At 46.8% G+C, this 16,213-nt stretch overlaps 7 protein-coding genes across 7 annotated transcripts; 1 reads left to right on the top strand and 6 right to left on the bottom strand.

Moving 5' to 3' along the window:
- Positions 1–630: 630 nt before the first annotated feature.
- On the top strand, positions 631–1,266 carry RhiXN_09315 (heat shock protein HSP20 family protein; the record flags this gene model as incomplete). Its single annotated transcript, XM_043329131.1, has 2 exons — positions 631–1,003; positions 1,064–1,266. 2 exons carry the CDS (start codon positions 631–633, stop codon positions 1,264–1,266), a joined length of 576 nt encoding a protein of 191 aa, XP_043180577.1.
- A 345-nt stretch (positions 1,267–1,611) lies between these two features.
- Positions 1,612–4,709, bottom strand: RhiXN_09314 (mitochondrial carrier protein; the record flags this gene model as incomplete). The annotated part of the gene is made up of 15 exons (XM_043329130.1): positions 1,612–1,658; positions 1,718–1,880; positions 1,936–1,959; positions 2,027–2,164; positions 2,216–2,246; positions 2,298–2,456; positions 2,513–2,608; positions 2,676–2,850; positions 2,910–2,948; positions 3,004–3,108; positions 3,735–3,903; positions 3,957–4,054; positions 4,119–4,247; positions 4,309–4,411; positions 4,476–4,709. 15 exons carry the CDS (start codon positions 4,707–4,709, stop codon positions 1,612–1,614), a joined length of 1,710 nt encoding a protein of 569 aa, XP_043180576.1.
- Positions 4,710–6,340: 1,631 nt separating this feature from the next.
- RhiXN_09313 (methyltransferase domain protein) lies at positions 6,341–7,421 on the bottom strand (the record flags this gene model as incomplete). The annotated part of the gene is made up of 6 exons (XM_043329129.1): positions 6,341–6,592; positions 6,670–6,761; positions 6,838–6,966; positions 7,022–7,124; positions 7,194–7,247; positions 7,287–7,421. The coding sequence occupies 6 exons, from the start codon at positions 7,419–7,421 to the stop codon at positions 6,341–6,343; spliced, it is 765 nt and encodes a 254-aa protein (XP_043180575.1).
- Positions 7,422–8,576: 1,155 nt separating this feature from the next.
- RhiXN_09312 (glycoside hydrolase family 61 protein) lies at positions 8,577–9,604 on the bottom strand (the record flags this gene model as incomplete). The annotated part of the gene is made up of 5 exons (XM_043329128.1): positions 8,577–8,828; positions 8,881–8,978; positions 9,034–9,162; positions 9,219–9,321; positions 9,371–9,604. 5 exons carry the CDS (start codon positions 9,602–9,604, stop codon positions 8,577–8,579), a joined length of 816 nt encoding a protein of 271 aa, XP_043180574.1.
- Positions 9,605–10,231: 627 nt separating this feature from the next.
- Positions 10,232–12,009, bottom strand: RhiXN_09311 (glycoside hydrolase family 61 protein; the record flags this gene model as incomplete). Its single annotated transcript, XM_043329127.1, has 5 exons — positions 10,232–11,219; positions 11,271–11,326; positions 11,378–11,539; positions 11,593–11,679; positions 11,731–12,009. 5 exons carry the CDS (start codon positions 12,007–12,009, stop codon positions 10,232–10,234), a joined length of 1,572 nt encoding a protein of 523 aa, XP_043180573.1.
- A 644-nt stretch (positions 12,010–12,653) lies between these two features.
- Positions 12,654–14,012, bottom strand: RhiXN_09310 (glycoside hydrolase family 61 protein; the record flags this gene model as incomplete). Its single annotated transcript, XM_043329126.1, has 8 exons — positions 12,654–12,722; positions 12,780–13,004; positions 13,062–13,067; positions 13,119–13,264; positions 13,321–13,515; positions 13,568–13,730; positions 13,787–13,885; positions 13,941–14,012. The coding sequence occupies 8 exons, from the start codon at positions 14,010–14,012 to the stop codon at positions 12,654–12,656; spliced, it is 975 nt and encodes a 324-aa protein (XP_043180572.1).
- Positions 14,013–14,711: 699 nt separating this feature from the next.
- Positions 14,712–16,210, bottom strand: RhiXN_09309 (membrane bound O-acyl transferase family protein; the record flags this gene model as incomplete). Its single annotated transcript, XM_043329125.1, has 4 exons — positions 14,712–14,821; positions 14,874–15,827; positions 15,884–16,002; positions 16,185–16,210. The coding sequence occupies 4 exons, from the start codon at positions 16,208–16,210 to the stop codon at positions 14,712–14,714; spliced, it is 1,209 nt and encodes a 402-aa protein (XP_043180571.1).
- Positions 16,211–16,213: the final 3 nt, after the last annotated feature.

Raw genomic sequence — 16,213 nt, 5'->3', positions numbered from 1 at the left:
CAGATGAGCGAGTACTGGAGTAGATTCTGTATTGAGTTGGGGAGAGCCGAGAGGGAGACTGCGTGGTACTTTATACCTTTGCGGGTGCTAGAAATTTCGTTGGAGGTGGGCGTTGCTGATGCATCAACCTAGGAGATGATCGGGTGGCTATGATGGAGAACGGTGGTAAGCGCTCGTCGCTTCTGGAAAGTTCTGCTCCTCTACGCGATTGGTATACACGTCACGCGACATGCAGTTTGTCGCGACTAAAATAAAGAAATAATCCAAAGTAAATAAAATATTGATAGTATTAACTATTCGTTGTATATGGCGCACATAGTATGAGACCAACTAAGATATAGCGAGTACTCCAGCTCTAATTTGGTACACTTGCTAATGATTGGAGGAGCAGAACTTTCCAGAAGCGACGAGCGCTTACCACCGTTCTCCATCATAGCCACCCGATCATCTCCTAGGTTGATGCATCAGCAACGCCCACCTCCAACGAAATTTCTAGCACCCGCAAAGGTATAAAGTACCACGCAGTCTCCCTCTCGGCTCTCCCCAACTCAATACAGAATCTACTCCAGTACTCGCTCATCTGCACTCGCATTTACCCACCCAATCGCACTCTTAATTACAACCATAAACATGTCGCTTACTCGTAGCCTACTCAACGACTTCCGTCCCCTCTTCCGCATGATCGAAGACCCATTCTTCTCATCGCCCTCTGTATTTCCCCGCTACGCCCGTTCCGACGCCTGGCAGCCATTCGCTGCCCTTCAACGCCAGGCCGCCGTCGAAGTGACCGAGGATGGTAACGACGTCGTCGTTCATGCGGAGATGCCGGGAGTGAAGAAGGAGAACCTGGACGTGCACCTGTCGAACGACGGGCAGTCCTTGACCATTGAGGGACACGTCCACCGCATCTCCCAGGCGTCTGCTACTCCCGCCGCCGATTCCGCCAACCAGACCACGACCGACAACTCTGCTTCCACTGCCGTCGCCGAGGGCTCCTCACAAGGTAAGCTACATGGCGCCTGCTGCATGCCACCGACGCTGTTTACTAACCACCCTATCGCAGACGTAGTCAAGTCGTCGGACTCGAGCTCCGCCCTAGCGTCGACCTCGGGGCAGTCGGAGTTCCGGTCGTCGTTCACGCGCACGCTCTGGCTTCCTGAGCCGGTAGACGGCAAGCGGGCGTCTGCGCAGCTGAACGACGGGATCCTGACGCTGAGGATACCCAAGCGCGAACATCCTGCTCCCGAGAAAATCGTCATAAACTAAGAATACTTATTATTTGGAAGCGGTGATATGTTCTGAGTTATTGATACCTTTGTGTCACTATGTACTATAATATACAATCGTATTTTTGTACCAATTTTCTTTGTGCTATAATACTATAGCAAAACACAGAAATCCTTTAAACTGCTGTGATGCATTCGCTGAATCTATGCGCAACATTTAAGTCATCATGTGTTACGTAACATTGCTGTCTATAACCTTGGAAATTATCAAACGATTAATGATGTGTACTAATTAATAATCTACACTATAGTAAAAGATGGTTTACTCTAAAGACACACACTGTTTCGCCAACCTCTTCGTATCATCACTTAAAATTTACCTATATTAATTTTCTTCCTTATGAATCTCCACCCCGGGGCGAGCATTAAGGGCTGAATAATCAAGACAATGTTAAATTTAGCGAACGGCGGTATAAGAGGGTTGTCCTTACCATCTTTGATAGCCCCGTAAATCAAGAATTGACCACTGACTAAACCGGCAGTCATGATCATCCTAGGACCAAGCCCTGCGAACAAGCCGCGGAATCCAGCTTGCTTTCCAAGAGCAATGAGCCGAGAAGCCATCGATCCTTTGGGTCCATGTCCTTTGTTGATCTTGGGTGTAGACGATCAACACGCGGAAGTGGCTTGAGGCTTATGACAAACATACCTGGCTCAGAAGGGTATCTGCCGGCTATGGGAGCAAATTTGCAGCCACTAAGTTAGGAAGCGTATTTCGCCTCAATGTAGATAGAACTCACATGACTTAAAATAGCGGCTGCAAATCCTGCAATCACGCCACTACCAAGTGAAATAGAGAATTTGGCAGGTCCGGAAAGTGACTTCTTCTGGTCCTCTGACATTGAACGGAAGATAACTTCGTGGCACCACTCATTGACCTATATCGGATGTGAGTTCGAGGTTCCAGAACGTAGGTAATAGAAACGTACTGTGAATTGACCAATGGCATACGGAATTTGCCTGTAGTTGCCTGTCAGTTGAGGATTGGATAATTCAACGACTTTCGCTTACTTGCAGAGAATTGGTAGGAACCCTGCATAGAGTTCTGCCACTCCTCCCTCCCTGGCCATTCGTGTAAACCCCGTCACGAGCCCAGTTGCGTACGTCCTATCAGATACCAGTCGAATACGAGTGGCCTCCAAGGGCGTCAAAAGAATATCGGCAAAGAACCTATAGATGTGATGTATAAGATTCGATGTTATGTAGAAATACAAAGTGTGACTCACTCAGCAACACTCGCGCCCACGAGATAGATTGCAGTCCGGTGCTTGACAGCTTCTTCACGCGAGCCGGCAAGTTCCACGAATTTCTTCTTCCAAAACCTACCAACAACCCAAGCCAGGGCGTATCAGCGATCGAGGTACACATCGGACTGACTGGTTGATTTACTCGTATCCAGCAAATTTAGCACCACCTTGAACCAAATAACCTACAGCCGTAGGCCCAAATCCAGTGAGAAGACCACGAGGCCCTTCCGCGGCAACGATCTTGCGGCCACCCGACAGAAGCGAGTGTTTTGCTAGGGCAGGGTCAACTTGAATGCGTGTTTTTACCACATCGATGGCTAAATTACCATGTGTGTTTTATTAAGTAGACCCTCCTAGCTAACCAAGTAAAACTTACGGGTCATGGCTCCATGGGTGATCGTGCAGCATAGTGCCCCTAACGGTCGAATGATAAGACAACTGAATCGATCGTGTTGAGCTCTCAAGCGTACCAGCAAGGAAGAAAGTTGAGTAATCTTTAGCAGAGAAATCTGGTACCAGAGGAGTCGCAACTGCAGACTTGATAGTCTGAGCGCCTTCCTGGGCCTTTTTTGATACTGATGACATTAGTGGATCACCTTTCTAGTTTGCGTGGATTGAGGTCGAAAAAACAAGGATACCAACAACGACTTTTGTACCAGGAGGAGCGTCGTGTGAACCCTCGGCAATGATAGAACGATAAGTCAGAAAATAGGCCTAATCGCGGAGAACGGGAGCCGCATTCGACAAATCCTCGGCCAGAGCATGAGATAATGCACCCATGACGTCATAATATATCATGACGTCACGAGGATAGTGGAGATACTTCACGTGAGTGGGGACACCCGCAATGATTAAATCTAGGCCTTTGTATGCAGAGATTCCACCCCCACAGTAAGTTAGTGAATTTATAGAGCCCCAACTTTACTTGATATCTATCACGATCGCCTGCGATGTTTATCTAGATAGGTTCCTCGATCACCATCCATCACCGAGTCGGATCCAGAGTCAAGGATCTGACTTCAGAGGGGACGTTCATATCAATTAACCTGAATGGATTTACATTATTTAATTTAATTAGCTATAGCTTGATGTAGGGTGCTTGAAGCGTTTACATAAGATCACAAGGGAGCAATAGCTCGGAACCTAACTGTTGTATACATGATGGACCAATTTCCCATCCCATCCTTATGTTCCAACTCACAGATATCAGCCACTTCTTGAAGGATTTGCTCTGCTTCTTCATCTCCCATATCTTTGAGAAATGCAATCCGATAGATCGCTCGGAGAAAGTCTATCATTGGCCCCGAGAGCAAGCAGACGCGGGGATCCAATGTGATATATTCGACCTCGAAGCCTTCCGCCTCAAGTATCTATACCATCAATATATTTAAATACGAATCTCATTTAATTTCAATGCGGTAACACTTGCCTTTGCGTACTCGGCAGGTTGGGGAAGAAACCATGGGTCGGGAGGATTGATTCCCCTCTTCTTGAGTACCTGGGAAAAGGCGCACCTCGTACCTAGAATTTTACAAGTTATGATTAGTGTCTGTAAGATACTGGTCATTTTTATCTAGTTGCTTACCTATTCCAGTCATGTACCCGGGGAACTCCCCAACGAATCTACCACCAGGCTTGAGGAGACATTTGGCAGATTTTACTGGGCCATGTGGATCTTGTTTGCACCATTGAAGAGTCGAATTTGTGAACACCGCTAGCAGAAATAACATTAACGAAGGAGTTACAGCAAATCTGGTGAGAACCGGAACTCTTACCATCGAATGTTCCTATCAAGTCTTCGAATTTGCCGGGCATCTCAAGCATCTGTATGTCACAGCACAGGAGGTTTTTGATTCCATTTTCTTCGGCTATCTTGAGCTATCAGCATGCGACACGTTTAGTAAGTGAAACCACAAGGTGCGTCTGGGGCATATATATTTACCATGCTTTCGCTAGCGTCCACTCCCAGAATCAACCCTTCCTCCCCTACGAGTTTCTGAAGTCGTAAGGTCAGCTCGCCCGTACCACAGCCCATATCGGCGATTCGTTCACCAGGCCGGGCAGAGAGTAGCTCGAATAATGGCTTGGTATTCTTGTCAGAATATACGAAAGGGGCACTCTTGTTATAAAGAGCAGGGCTCCATGTGTATTTTGAGGTAATATTAGATTCGATCATGGTTAAGTGTAGAGAAATGGGGGACTTGAGCGACGTGATCTCAGAGAAGTTTCTGATGTATATATGGGTAACCTTTGTGATCCCAGGAAGAGCAATCAATGCACCTGTGCTCTTCCGGGACACAGGGCGCTGCTCGTATTCCGATACATGTATACACTCTGGGTGGCGCTGACGTTTAGAGCAACGCTGCCAATTTATATGCGGAAAAAGTAATCACATATATAGCTGCCCAGACAAATGCATAAATTATGACTAACCAAATTAACAAGGTTCAGTTAGTCACTGGATTGACGTTGCCCTAAGGGGTCAACAGGAATGGTTTAAACCGGTCCTGGGAAGAGCACCGTGTTACTTATAATTTTGGGAACTTCAGTGTGTATCGTGGCAAATTGCGGACTGTGGAGACTACGCTAACCTCAAACTGTGTTATGCGCATACAGTTTTAGATATTACCGAGGCACCCATAGTTCTCCGCTGATGAGCATGATCATGTGTGAGTGTTGAACCTTATCGATGGCTCTTCTTTTACCTTAGGGGGAGAATCGATCGGATTGGTCTACGAATAAGACTCAAACTTCAAATTTCCAAAAGATTTAAAAAGATTTATCGAAGCCAGGATCATGGCGCGGCTCGGCACCTGCAAAGAGTCGCATAGGGGGCTTATTCGTCAGGGCTCATACGAGCCATCTCCGGCACTCCCTCCCCCCCCCCCACTGGCAATTGACCCATACTGTGCCTGGTATCACCTATGTCATTATAATCACGCATCATTTCTACCACTTTATTTTATTTTATTTTGCCCCGCCTACCACTCCTCGTTGCGCCTAGGCAGGCTCTACAAAAACCGCTAGAGTCTGCAAGCGCCCGGGAGCGTACACCGCTCGCTTGGAATCCATAGACTCTTAGTCAGCTGACGTTTATACCATAATGGAGGATTAGTGACACTTATTACTCCAGGCCAAGTAAAGCGCGTGATGACTAATCATAGTGGACTGCTTGTGAGCCTCTGAATATGGGAAACCACGGGTGCTGCCGAGCACTCACAAACTCTGGCGGGTTTCGTAGAGGGGTTAGTAACCCAACCTACAGGCCTTTCTCGCATCCCACCCCGTTCTCCCCCCCGGCGTCCCTCGCGCGGCTCTGGCAATTTCCACTCTCCCAGTCTCTTTCTAGCCACTACACGCAGTCATATACCTTATATGAATTACTGACCCTGACCAGAATAAGTTACCAACATCAAATTGACTAACACTGACTCGAGCACAGCTTCGTAGAAGAGCATTTTTGGGCGGCTGTCCACCCGCGTTTTCAACTAAGCGGGCTTTAAGGATAATAATATATACTTTCATCCGATTACGGAGCTCGCTTGGTGGACTTAGGGTTACAACTGTAAAGAAAGCAATGAGGCTACGTACTTCTTCGCGTAGACCACATAGATAAAACTTTGGTGTGCGATTGTTCGGGCCCGTAAGGTCTTAACCAAGAAGGGACGACGGACTCCGGAAGAACCTATGTTCAGTCCGAAGATTGTTGTATAGTATTGCACTCCTCGCACTTGAATTAAACAGGCAGCCAAAAGAATTTCTAGAATGACAAAGCATTGTTTACATGCGCTTCGAAGTAAGTACATATCACATTGGAGCAATAGCTTGGAATCTCAATGGAACGTACAGATAGGACCACATCCCACTCTGGTCCTTTTGATCAACCTCACACATGTTGCTGATTTCTCGCATGACATTTTCTGCTTCCTCGTCTGACATATCTTTGAGGAATGCGACTTTATAGACTGCACGAAAAAAGTCAATCATCGACCCGGGGAGGGAAACCAGACGGGGGTTCAGAGATATGTGTTCGACTTTGAAGCCCTCCGCTTCAAGGATCTGAGCACCAGGCCGAGGTACATGGAGGTCATTTCAGTTTAACAACATTATTACTGTTTAATAGTTGCTTGACTCACACTTGCATATTCTTCAGGCTTGGGAAGTAACCATGGATTGGGGGTATTGATACCCCGGCCCCTCAACACGTTTGCAATCACAACGCGTAGACCTGTGGTGCAATGCCAGACACAAGTAAATATGTAGATTTAGGTCATTATGGTTTCATTTATCTTATTTTTACATACCCATCCCGGTGCCATGTCCGCATAACTCGCCCACAAAACGCCCCCCAGGTTTCAGAAGCATTTTAACAGCTCGTACAGCGCCATAGGGATCTTGGTTGCACCAGTGAAGTGTGGCGTTGGTATATACCGCTAGAACCTGGCATTTAGCTGTCCCGCTTTAACTAACCAGAAGAGGACGGCTCACCATCAAACGTTCCCAAAAGGCCTTCCAGCCTTTCTGGAATCACGAGCTTCTGTATATCGCAACACAGTACATTTTGAACACCATTCGCTGCGGCTTTCTCAAGCTGTCTCTCATGTTAGCCTAAGTACTCGAATATGTATGGTATAATCGAGGCTCTAATGCTAGTACTCACCATGTTTTCACTTGAATCTATTCCCAAAACTAGCCCATATTTTCCAACGATCCCCTGTAAGCGCAGGGTTAATTCCCCAGTGCCGCAACCCACGTCTACAATACGTTCGCCGGGTTTGGGTGAGAGCAGCTCAAATACAGGCCTTGTACTTTCTTCAGAGTATGCAAAGGCGGCGTTCTGGTTATATAAGGAAGGTAGCCATGTATATTTAGGAGCGGAGCCAGTCATTCTCAGAGATGGGATGAAGTACAGAATACCGAGGTTGTATAAAAAACTGGGAGGCCCTCCGCAAGGAAAAAGTTAGGAACGTTATTCGGAACTCCAAGCATTTTAGATCTAAAACGCTTAGACGTAAATATTGGACCCTGTATACATGTGTCAAGTGGGTTGAGTAGAAAACTCGGCGTGGGGTTCAATGCATATGATATCTATAGTGTTAAAATGCTCTACTCAGACCATACGCTGTCTCACTACAGTGTGCAACGGAATTACATGATTTTTAGCGGCTATATGCACATATGTTCTTGGTAGTGTCAAATTGCAAAAGGTTCATGCTTTTGACACTTAAGCATTAATAAACTCGGAAATCGACCATCCGGTCGAGCGACCATGGTGCTTACGAGAGAAATGTAGTACGCCCGGAGTTCCGCCCGCCCATTCGTCGGCATAGACTCGGTTCGTACCCGAGGGAACAGTGATTGAACAAACTATAGATTTCAGATCACATTCCTGATTATGGAAAGTCACCCATTAGTAAACCGCAATGAGAAAACTCATTTTTATGACCTATCATTTCAGTAGACTATTAATAAAATCCACTGTACTTAAACACGTGGCAGGTGCGTATTCGCCGTAAAGGAAAAGGAGGAACGTCATGCGATCAATGTGCATAGCCGTCCGTACTTATATTCGCTAATGACTGCGTCGCCATACTTTGTCTGAAGCGCCAATTTTAATCAGGAATGGTTACTCAGTAGGCTCGTCGGGACACTCTTTGATACAGCTATTCTCCAGGTTTCACATACATGGCTATATGTACACTCGGGGATTCAGGATTCACATTGATCTGTAATATCCTATAAGTAGGAACTGAAACAGCTACACACAGGTACGTGCGGGTCTGGTAATGCCTTGGGTTCTGACTGATAAGCATTCACTCAAAATGTATTGTTACATTCACCTGAGCTATCTCAATCTATATTTCAACTCTCAAACCCGCATGGATGATAGTGGGAGAGATATTAGTCAATATTTGGACCCGTGAGTACCCGTGCGCACTCGTTTCATTCCTACCTACAAGGAAGGCGTGACCACTTTTCACAGTTATTAAATTGAATGAAAAGTACAATGAGGAGCCATCACATTGATTGGCAGACATACAGGTTACAGAGGAAGAACCGCTCGGAATCTTAGTCTGACATACATAATTGCCCACCCTCCTTTCTCATCCTTCATATCGGGTTCGCATAAATCGGAAACATCTTGCATAACTTGTTCTGCGTCTTCGTCGTTCATGTTAGCGAGTATTGAGTTGCGCGCAAAAGTTCGAAGCCAATCTATCAAGGGACCTGGTAGGGGCGTAAAACGAGGATTGAGTGATATTTGTTCAATTTTGAATCCCTCAGACTCGAGTACCTATACAATATTCAATAGTTGATTGCAATCAAAAGAAATATTTGAGACTTACACTAGCATAGTGCTCTGACCGCGGAAAATACCACGGGTCAACCCTTGAAGGGTCGATTCCTCGCCTCCGTAAGACCTGGTGCAATGCAGATCGTACACCTTTGGCGATGAAGCTTTACACGTTTATAGCATAGTATAAAGTAATTTCCCCCACCAACGCAGTTTAAATATCCACCAAACTCTCCTACAAAACGGCCTCCCGGTTTCAGAGTGCGCTTAGCTGCCTGTACGACTCCTAGTGGATCTCGTTTACACCAGTGGAGCGTAGCATTGGTAAAGACGGCTTATTGAACTGGGCTTCAGTATGAAAGTTCTCTTTAAGTAAACAAAATCTTTCACCGTCGAATGTACGCGCCAAACTTTCAAACCGATCGAGCATAGTAAGACTCTGTATATCAGGACAGAAAATATTTTCCACGCCATTTGCCTTGGCCCTTTCAAGCTGTGACAGAAATAAGAGAAAGGAAGTATAAGACAGATGAGGAAATTACCATATTCTGGCTCGAGTCTATGCCCACGATCATTCCATCCTGTCCCACGGCCTCTCGTAGACGGCAAGTTAGCTCGCCCGTACCGCAACCCATATCAAGGATACGCTCTCCAGGTTTAAGGGAAAGCAACTCAAGTATAGGCTGTGTGTATGCGTCGGAATAAACGAATGCCGCATTTTTATTGTACTGGGAAGCAGACCAAGAGTCTTTGGAGGTGGTGTTGCTAGATTGCATGTTTGATAGAGAGTCGCAGGCTTTCCGAGGGCGTTACCTACTTGCAGGGGCCACTGTGCTTTTGAGTCCCAGCCAGTATGGGTACAGCCCGGGCTCTTGCCAGTTGTCTCGGCCGAAGATGCCGATATCAATTAGCGCTGTGCTATCATAAGCAGGTGACCTATATTATCTAGTCGAATTTTGGAAGTTGCCAAGAATAGAGCATGATGTCCATTATGGATTATTATGAGCTTGGGGAATAAGCTATCGATTTATTCAAAACAGCTGGAATTGTGCGATATAATTAAATAAAAACATCATACTTATACAGTTCATTCATACTGGGCAGCAGACTCCAAGCCTGTAGTGCCGTTCTGTCCATGTGCTTCACATAACTATGCGATATTACAACGCATTGGTGGGACAGGAGGCTTCTTAAATATGATTATTGACCTGATGAACGAGCTCGACATAAGATACGATTAACTAGAGCAAGTAGTGATATTGCCTGAATGAAAGTAAGCTACAGTGTGTGTAAATAGTTTATAGTACATCCATTTTGTGGTCTTGTAATCCTAGGGGCTACACTAGTTGCGTCGAACATCAATCCAGATTTGATAAAAGATAAAGATAAAACGAGCACAGGGTTTAGTATATGCCACGGCGCTCCCAGCGAAGCATGCGTCGGGCGGGTCTCTCTCCAACTCCGATAACAACAGCCGGAGTACCTGCGTTTGTTCCAGAAGTGGTTATAGGCAAAGAACTTGATACGGAAGGCACGGGGGTAGTGATAACCGTAACAACTCCAGTGGAAGCGGACGCAACAACACTCGAGCTGGCAGAGGTCGTAGTAGTTGCTTGCGTGGAACTGGTACTGCTATTAATAGCGCTGGATACCAAGACGGTTGAGCTGGTAGAAGAAGCAGTGGCTGTAGGTATGGTGCTTGTTTCAGGACCTCGTCCGACCCCAGAGTCAATTATGGCTTGCTCGACCACCGACTCAGGGAAGCACCCAACTTGGGTGCCGTTGATATTCTTCAATGGGATGACAAAACAAGAAGTACCACTGAAGCATGCATCTTGGAGGCTCCAGGTTCCCTCTTGAGTACAGATCGCAAACTGTCCGCCAACGCAACCAGGTTCGAGAGGCTCACATTTATCTGAAATTGTTGTGTTTTGAAAACGGATATTCAGTGCCTGCGCGGCGCGCCCGTTCGCAAGACGAACTCCTTGCAATTCGGTGTTTGAAGTCGTAACTGGGGCCGTGGCTGAAGTTGTAGTTGAAGCAGATGTTATGATGGCCGATGACGTTACAACCGTGGCGGTGGCCGAAAGAGATGTAGTAGTTATAACAGAGCTCGGAGTGAAGGGAGCACTTGTGCTACTACTCGTTTCGGTAACCAGCGATGCGGACTGACTGATCAGAACGTTGGGCGAAGAGCCAGTAGCTCCAGGTGCTGTGACCTCAGCGATTGGTCCTGCGGGAAATTTGTATTCGCTTCCATCAGCAGCCTGGGCAAAGACATTCACGAGAAGGCCTGGATCATCGGCGGTATAAGCGCCAGGGAAAGAGAGCGTTGGAGTCGCGGTAACCGTCGCGTTACCAGCATTAGAGTTCTTGATTCGGATTTGGAGGCTGAGGGATGTGCTCAGTATGGTCTTGGTTCGTCGCCGATAATGTTCTTACCATGAAGGATAAAATTCAACCCCACCCTTATTCGCGGCGGTGTGGAGTGCAACAATCTACCGACAATGGTTAGCTTTGAACTTCCGCATCAATTCGAGAAAGCGTACCTCATGGCGAACAAGATAATCGCCGTTTGCGAGAGTTTCCGGAATCTTGGTCTTGAAGGTGGCACCAGTCATCAGGGAACCTTGAATCCACTTGTTGTTCTTTTTTCCCACTTGGTCAGTTTTGAACCACTGGGCACCTTCTCCATTAAACTTGTCAGCGGTCTAAGAACATAAAGTTTAGTATTTGAAGCATGATCACTACAATTCGTATTTACCTGACCGGAGGGCACTTGCGCAAAATACGTCATCATTGGACCGGTATCATGGATCCAGTTTCCGTTATCGGCAAGATCGTTCGCCCACTAACATGCGTCTAAGTTGGTGTACCAATAACCTTCTAGGGACAGGCTCACCGAGTACACAAGAGTATCTCCCGGCTTGGCAGAAGCAACGACGGACCCAGGTGTTGCGCCAATTCCGCAGATTATATCTTTGCTTTGGAGATTCTTGACGGGAGATTGATCAGTAATACCCCGAATAGGCGACTTATTGGCTCCAGTAGCACCAGGCTTGGGCCCGTTGAACGAGTCACTGCCCAGAATTTCAACAGTTTTTACGAAACCATGGGCTCGAGCACCAGGGGAAATAACGAGAGAGAAGAGAGCAGCCAGGTAAACAGGTGAGGCCTTCATCCTAGATAAGTAGCTATAGAGAGTGTGATAGGAGTATAAAAGCGAGCGTCCGGCGCAAAATAATCAGAATATAAGTCGTAAAGTGCGTCCAAGCGTATAATGTCGTTAGACCGAGAAAGAAATAAGAAACTATGTAGGAAACCAAAGAGGTGCAGTGAGAGACGAGGGCGGAGGTGGGTCACACTTTATAGTCTTCTGGTCCATGAGAGGAAGCTTCCTTCTTCTCCGTTCCATTGTAGCTCGAGTGTGCAAAACATTTGGTCTTCTTCTTGGATGATGAGAACCGAAAGGCTGTTTCATTGTAGTGGTCGTTGTTTGTCTTATAATAAACTCTGCGTGCAACCAACAAAGGGGTAGGTGGCGGTGCTATGCTACCACGAGTGGCGCCTTAATTAGGGATACCTTACACATGGCATTGGAATAAACATGAAAAATACTTCAGAACGGAGCGATTAGAACACAATATCCACCTATAGGACATTTCATGCAGCATCTGTAAATTCCCTAAGTACTATTACTCCACAATTACCAAGGCTGAGATGTCACCACCGATGCATAAACACCAAATGTATTATTGACAAAGAAACAACACTGGCAATACATCTGTGGTAAATGACCCAATAAGCAATCGGAGAGAGAAGTTTCTAAATGCATTGGTGATAATAATCGTTGACCTTGGTGCATGTAGACCCAGATACACAGGCGGTGGCTCCCTACGCACAGGGTTATTTTATTAGCATGAGCCTTCGAACGTATATTCTACTACATACCGCCCATCCAATTCCGCCACATTGGCCATACTTCGCAACAGTACCTACGGTCGGCGTAGAAGCCGGAGCAGACGTGGTGGTTGAAGCTTTGGTGGTCGAGGTAGCAGGCTTGCTAGTGGTAGTAGTCACAGGTGAGGTTACAGACGTAGTGACTGGAGTAGTGCTCGCCCCATCACAGGTGAAGGGACGAGGCCCTGGGATGGTATAATTTGTCACTGGAGGATACTATTTATGATATATTAGTTTTATGCACGCGTATGTCAGGCTCGAGTATTAGCGTACATAGATCTGTCAAAACATATTAGAAATGTGTTACGATCCAATATCTGAACTGCTTACGTTGATAGTGATTCCTGGATCAGTAGGAGAGTATGCTCCAGGGAATGAAATCGTAGCCGGAGATGCATTCCCACCCCCAGTGACATTGATTTGTGCGCACTCCATGTAGAGTTGAGCACCCGGGTACGAGCCAGCCGCATGGAGAGCTATGTGTGCCGTAGATTAATTATGGTTTTACTGGAGACAGCTCCGACAATCTCACCGATAATTTCCGCACGGAGAAGGTAATTTCCTGAAGGGATACACTTTGGAATCACCGCGCTAGCCTTTCCGCCGTTGTTGTAGAGGCGAGTCACGGCCCACTCTCCTTTGGAGTCCAATCCATCCTCGGCAATCTTGAACCACTTGAGACCGGTAACGGACTCTTGGGTCGCATCGGGAATCTTGGCCAAGTAAACTACGAGGATATTTAAAATACTGTGGCGGGCCAAAACTTCTGAGAAACTTACCCATAACAGGTCCCAAGTGACCAGCAGAAATAGGATCATCGATGTCACCAGTGCCAGCGCTAGTCAGAGTATGGTGCCATTCATGGGTAATCGTGGCTCCTGCGGGAACATTGATGATAGTCTTATCGTATGGAGTGACAAGTGGGTTGGGTCCACCGTTGCACTAGGGAATAGGGCTTATTATAAGCATGCGGAGGGTTCAAAATAGGGACAACTCACAATAACATCGTTGCTAGTCACATCGGTGATCGGGCCATCATAATTAGGGTAGCGAATGCCTTTCAGATGTCCGGCAGAGACTCCGTTGACATAGAGTTCCTATGTATAGTAGTTCAGCAACCATCCCCAGGCCTCGAAGTTCCGGGTAACCCACTTGGAAGATGGTATGTGCTGCTGCTTGGACAGAAAACAGCGCAAGAGATGTAGCAATTGCTTGAGGCCTCATGCTCGGTGTATACACGGATAAAGATAGCTAAAAGAAGGAGTGGGAGGGGTGGTTGTTCACCCGCCGAACAATTCATTCGGACTTTTATGTTAGTCTCGACTTGAGGTTAATCAGCTGTGTAATTTTCCCGCTGCTAAGGATACTGGCTGAGCTCTGGACTAGTCGCAGTTTTGTCGGTTAGTCAGGTGAAGGAGGAAGCGTGAGGAAAGTGACTGCCGAAGTGGAAAACGGATTTTCATACCGACACATGGCCAAGGCATTGCTAGAATTGTAAGTGTAAGCATATATTGACGACCGTAATTGATGGTCGCGCTATTTGCGTCTGGGTTCTTTCCGTTGATATGTGCGAAGTTTCGGCGGGGCCTCGGCCGTGACTGGATCACGTGGGTTTACTTGCCGCTTTGCACTCTGCAAGATACTCCCAGCAGTACATTTGATGAACAAGTGCTTTTAAGTATATGCGAATTCAAGCCAAAGTGATATATCTACGGGCTCTCTTGCAGCTTGAATTGCATGTATATGTCCCGCCTCAACACTGGCTGGTGCCGCAAGATTACTGAGCTTCCAAGAATCCCCCGAAGAATTCAGCACGGTGATGTCATCTTCACGCATGACCAGGATATTTGAGTTCGCCTTGGACCTAAAGCCAAGTATATATTATTAGCAATCAAGGCATGGTGCTATAGATACATTACGACTTCATGATTCAAAAAACTTGAGTACTAATGGTAGAATAATCAGACGAGTGACAGAAAGAGATGGAGGTATAACCATGCCGCCTCCAAGGCCTCTACGATGCCAAGCGTCCACTGAAGCGACGTTAGCACCAATTTAGAATGACAATTGATTATACCTACTCACCACACCACTGGCCGCCTCCGACAATCCAGAGATAAGACCAAGCGCGGCCCCACCACCCCTCTACCCTCCGGCCGGTAGCGGTTCTCCAGGCGCGCTCCAAGATTAGCGCAATAGCCTGGGCAGAAAAGAATCCAACAACCTTCCACTCGATCCCTTGCCCCATCGCATACATTGCAAACATATGAAATAGTCCACTAGCGGTGAACGTGCCCAAAAGCAAGCCCCAAAGCGCGGCCGTACGCCCAACCCGTTCACCAAAAAGTACACCAAAAATAGTTTTGCCAAGAAATGCAAGCGGGTAGCCACCGCCAACAAAAAATGCCTGGCGTAATAGCTGGTGCCAACGCTTTCCCCAAAAGTCATGGAGCGAAGTTGTTGCCCATGGGTTTTCCGTGACTGGAGGCCATGCAGATGGAGGCTGCCACCATGAAACGGCAATCAATGTCAAAAGGCCGTAAAACATATTAAATCCTGCGATAAATGCTACACCAGTGGCAAAGTGCAGGCCGGTGGATACAACTAGACGAGGGATGAGGGATAACTCTGGGCGGAAGATAGAGCCACCAGAGGGCGAAGAGACCCCAGGCACCAGTTTGAAGCCAGTGTCGATCATGTCAAGTAACAAATAGTAGCCCAGTGTGCTCCACAATGTCGATTTCAAGAAACCGGTTTTCTCTGATGATCGATGTTCAAGAGGTATATAAATATCATTTCCAGTTCCATAGTCCCAACCAACACCACGCATGCTGCTCAATAGCTCGCAAGCATCCAAGAATCCGATATAGAGCGCAGACAAACTTCTGGATATGGATTGTGTCTTGGTAAAGTTAGCAATGTACTTGTTGCTCGCCGGAGACTTGATTGGCCCGGGCTTCATCTCTCCAACTTTCAATCGTCCATGAGGAGTAAGCGCAAACTCTACGGCCTTCAACAGAGCAAACATCCCCCACAGACCTGAATGGAAAGTTTGAAACTTAGAAGTAATTCACCGGTTATCAAATGGGACGTACCCGAAGCAAAGTTATAAACATTATACACCGGATTCGTCCACTCATAGGTATAGGCGGCACTAAGGGTTGACCAAACGGCCAGAGGTAAAATAGCCAGTCGAAGGAGCTGCGTTCGTGGTCTGCGTGTAAGGTAGGAAAGAAGCAATAATGGGACAACCGGCAAGATTACAAGAGGTGAATTAGACCAAGTCAAGGGTATTCTATCCTTTGGCTCGGGTACCAATATTCTAAAAGCATCTACTAGGCTGTGCATTCTCTCTGTCAGAACTGGATTTGGGGAGCAATGTGCCAGCACGCTCACCCAGATAACACTTCATCAACCCCCATATC

The sequence above is a fragment of the Rhizoctonia solani genome, chromosome 5 (genome assembly GCF_016906535.1).
Source record: "Rhizoctonia solani chromosome 5, complete sequence".
Taxonomy (NCBI): Eukaryota; Fungi; Basidiomycota; class Agaricomycetes; order Cantharellales; family Ceratobasidiaceae; genus Rhizoctonia; species Rhizoctonia solani.
Note: the sequence above shows the minus strand (reverse complement) of the source record. Positions and strands in the feature narration are given on the sequence as shown.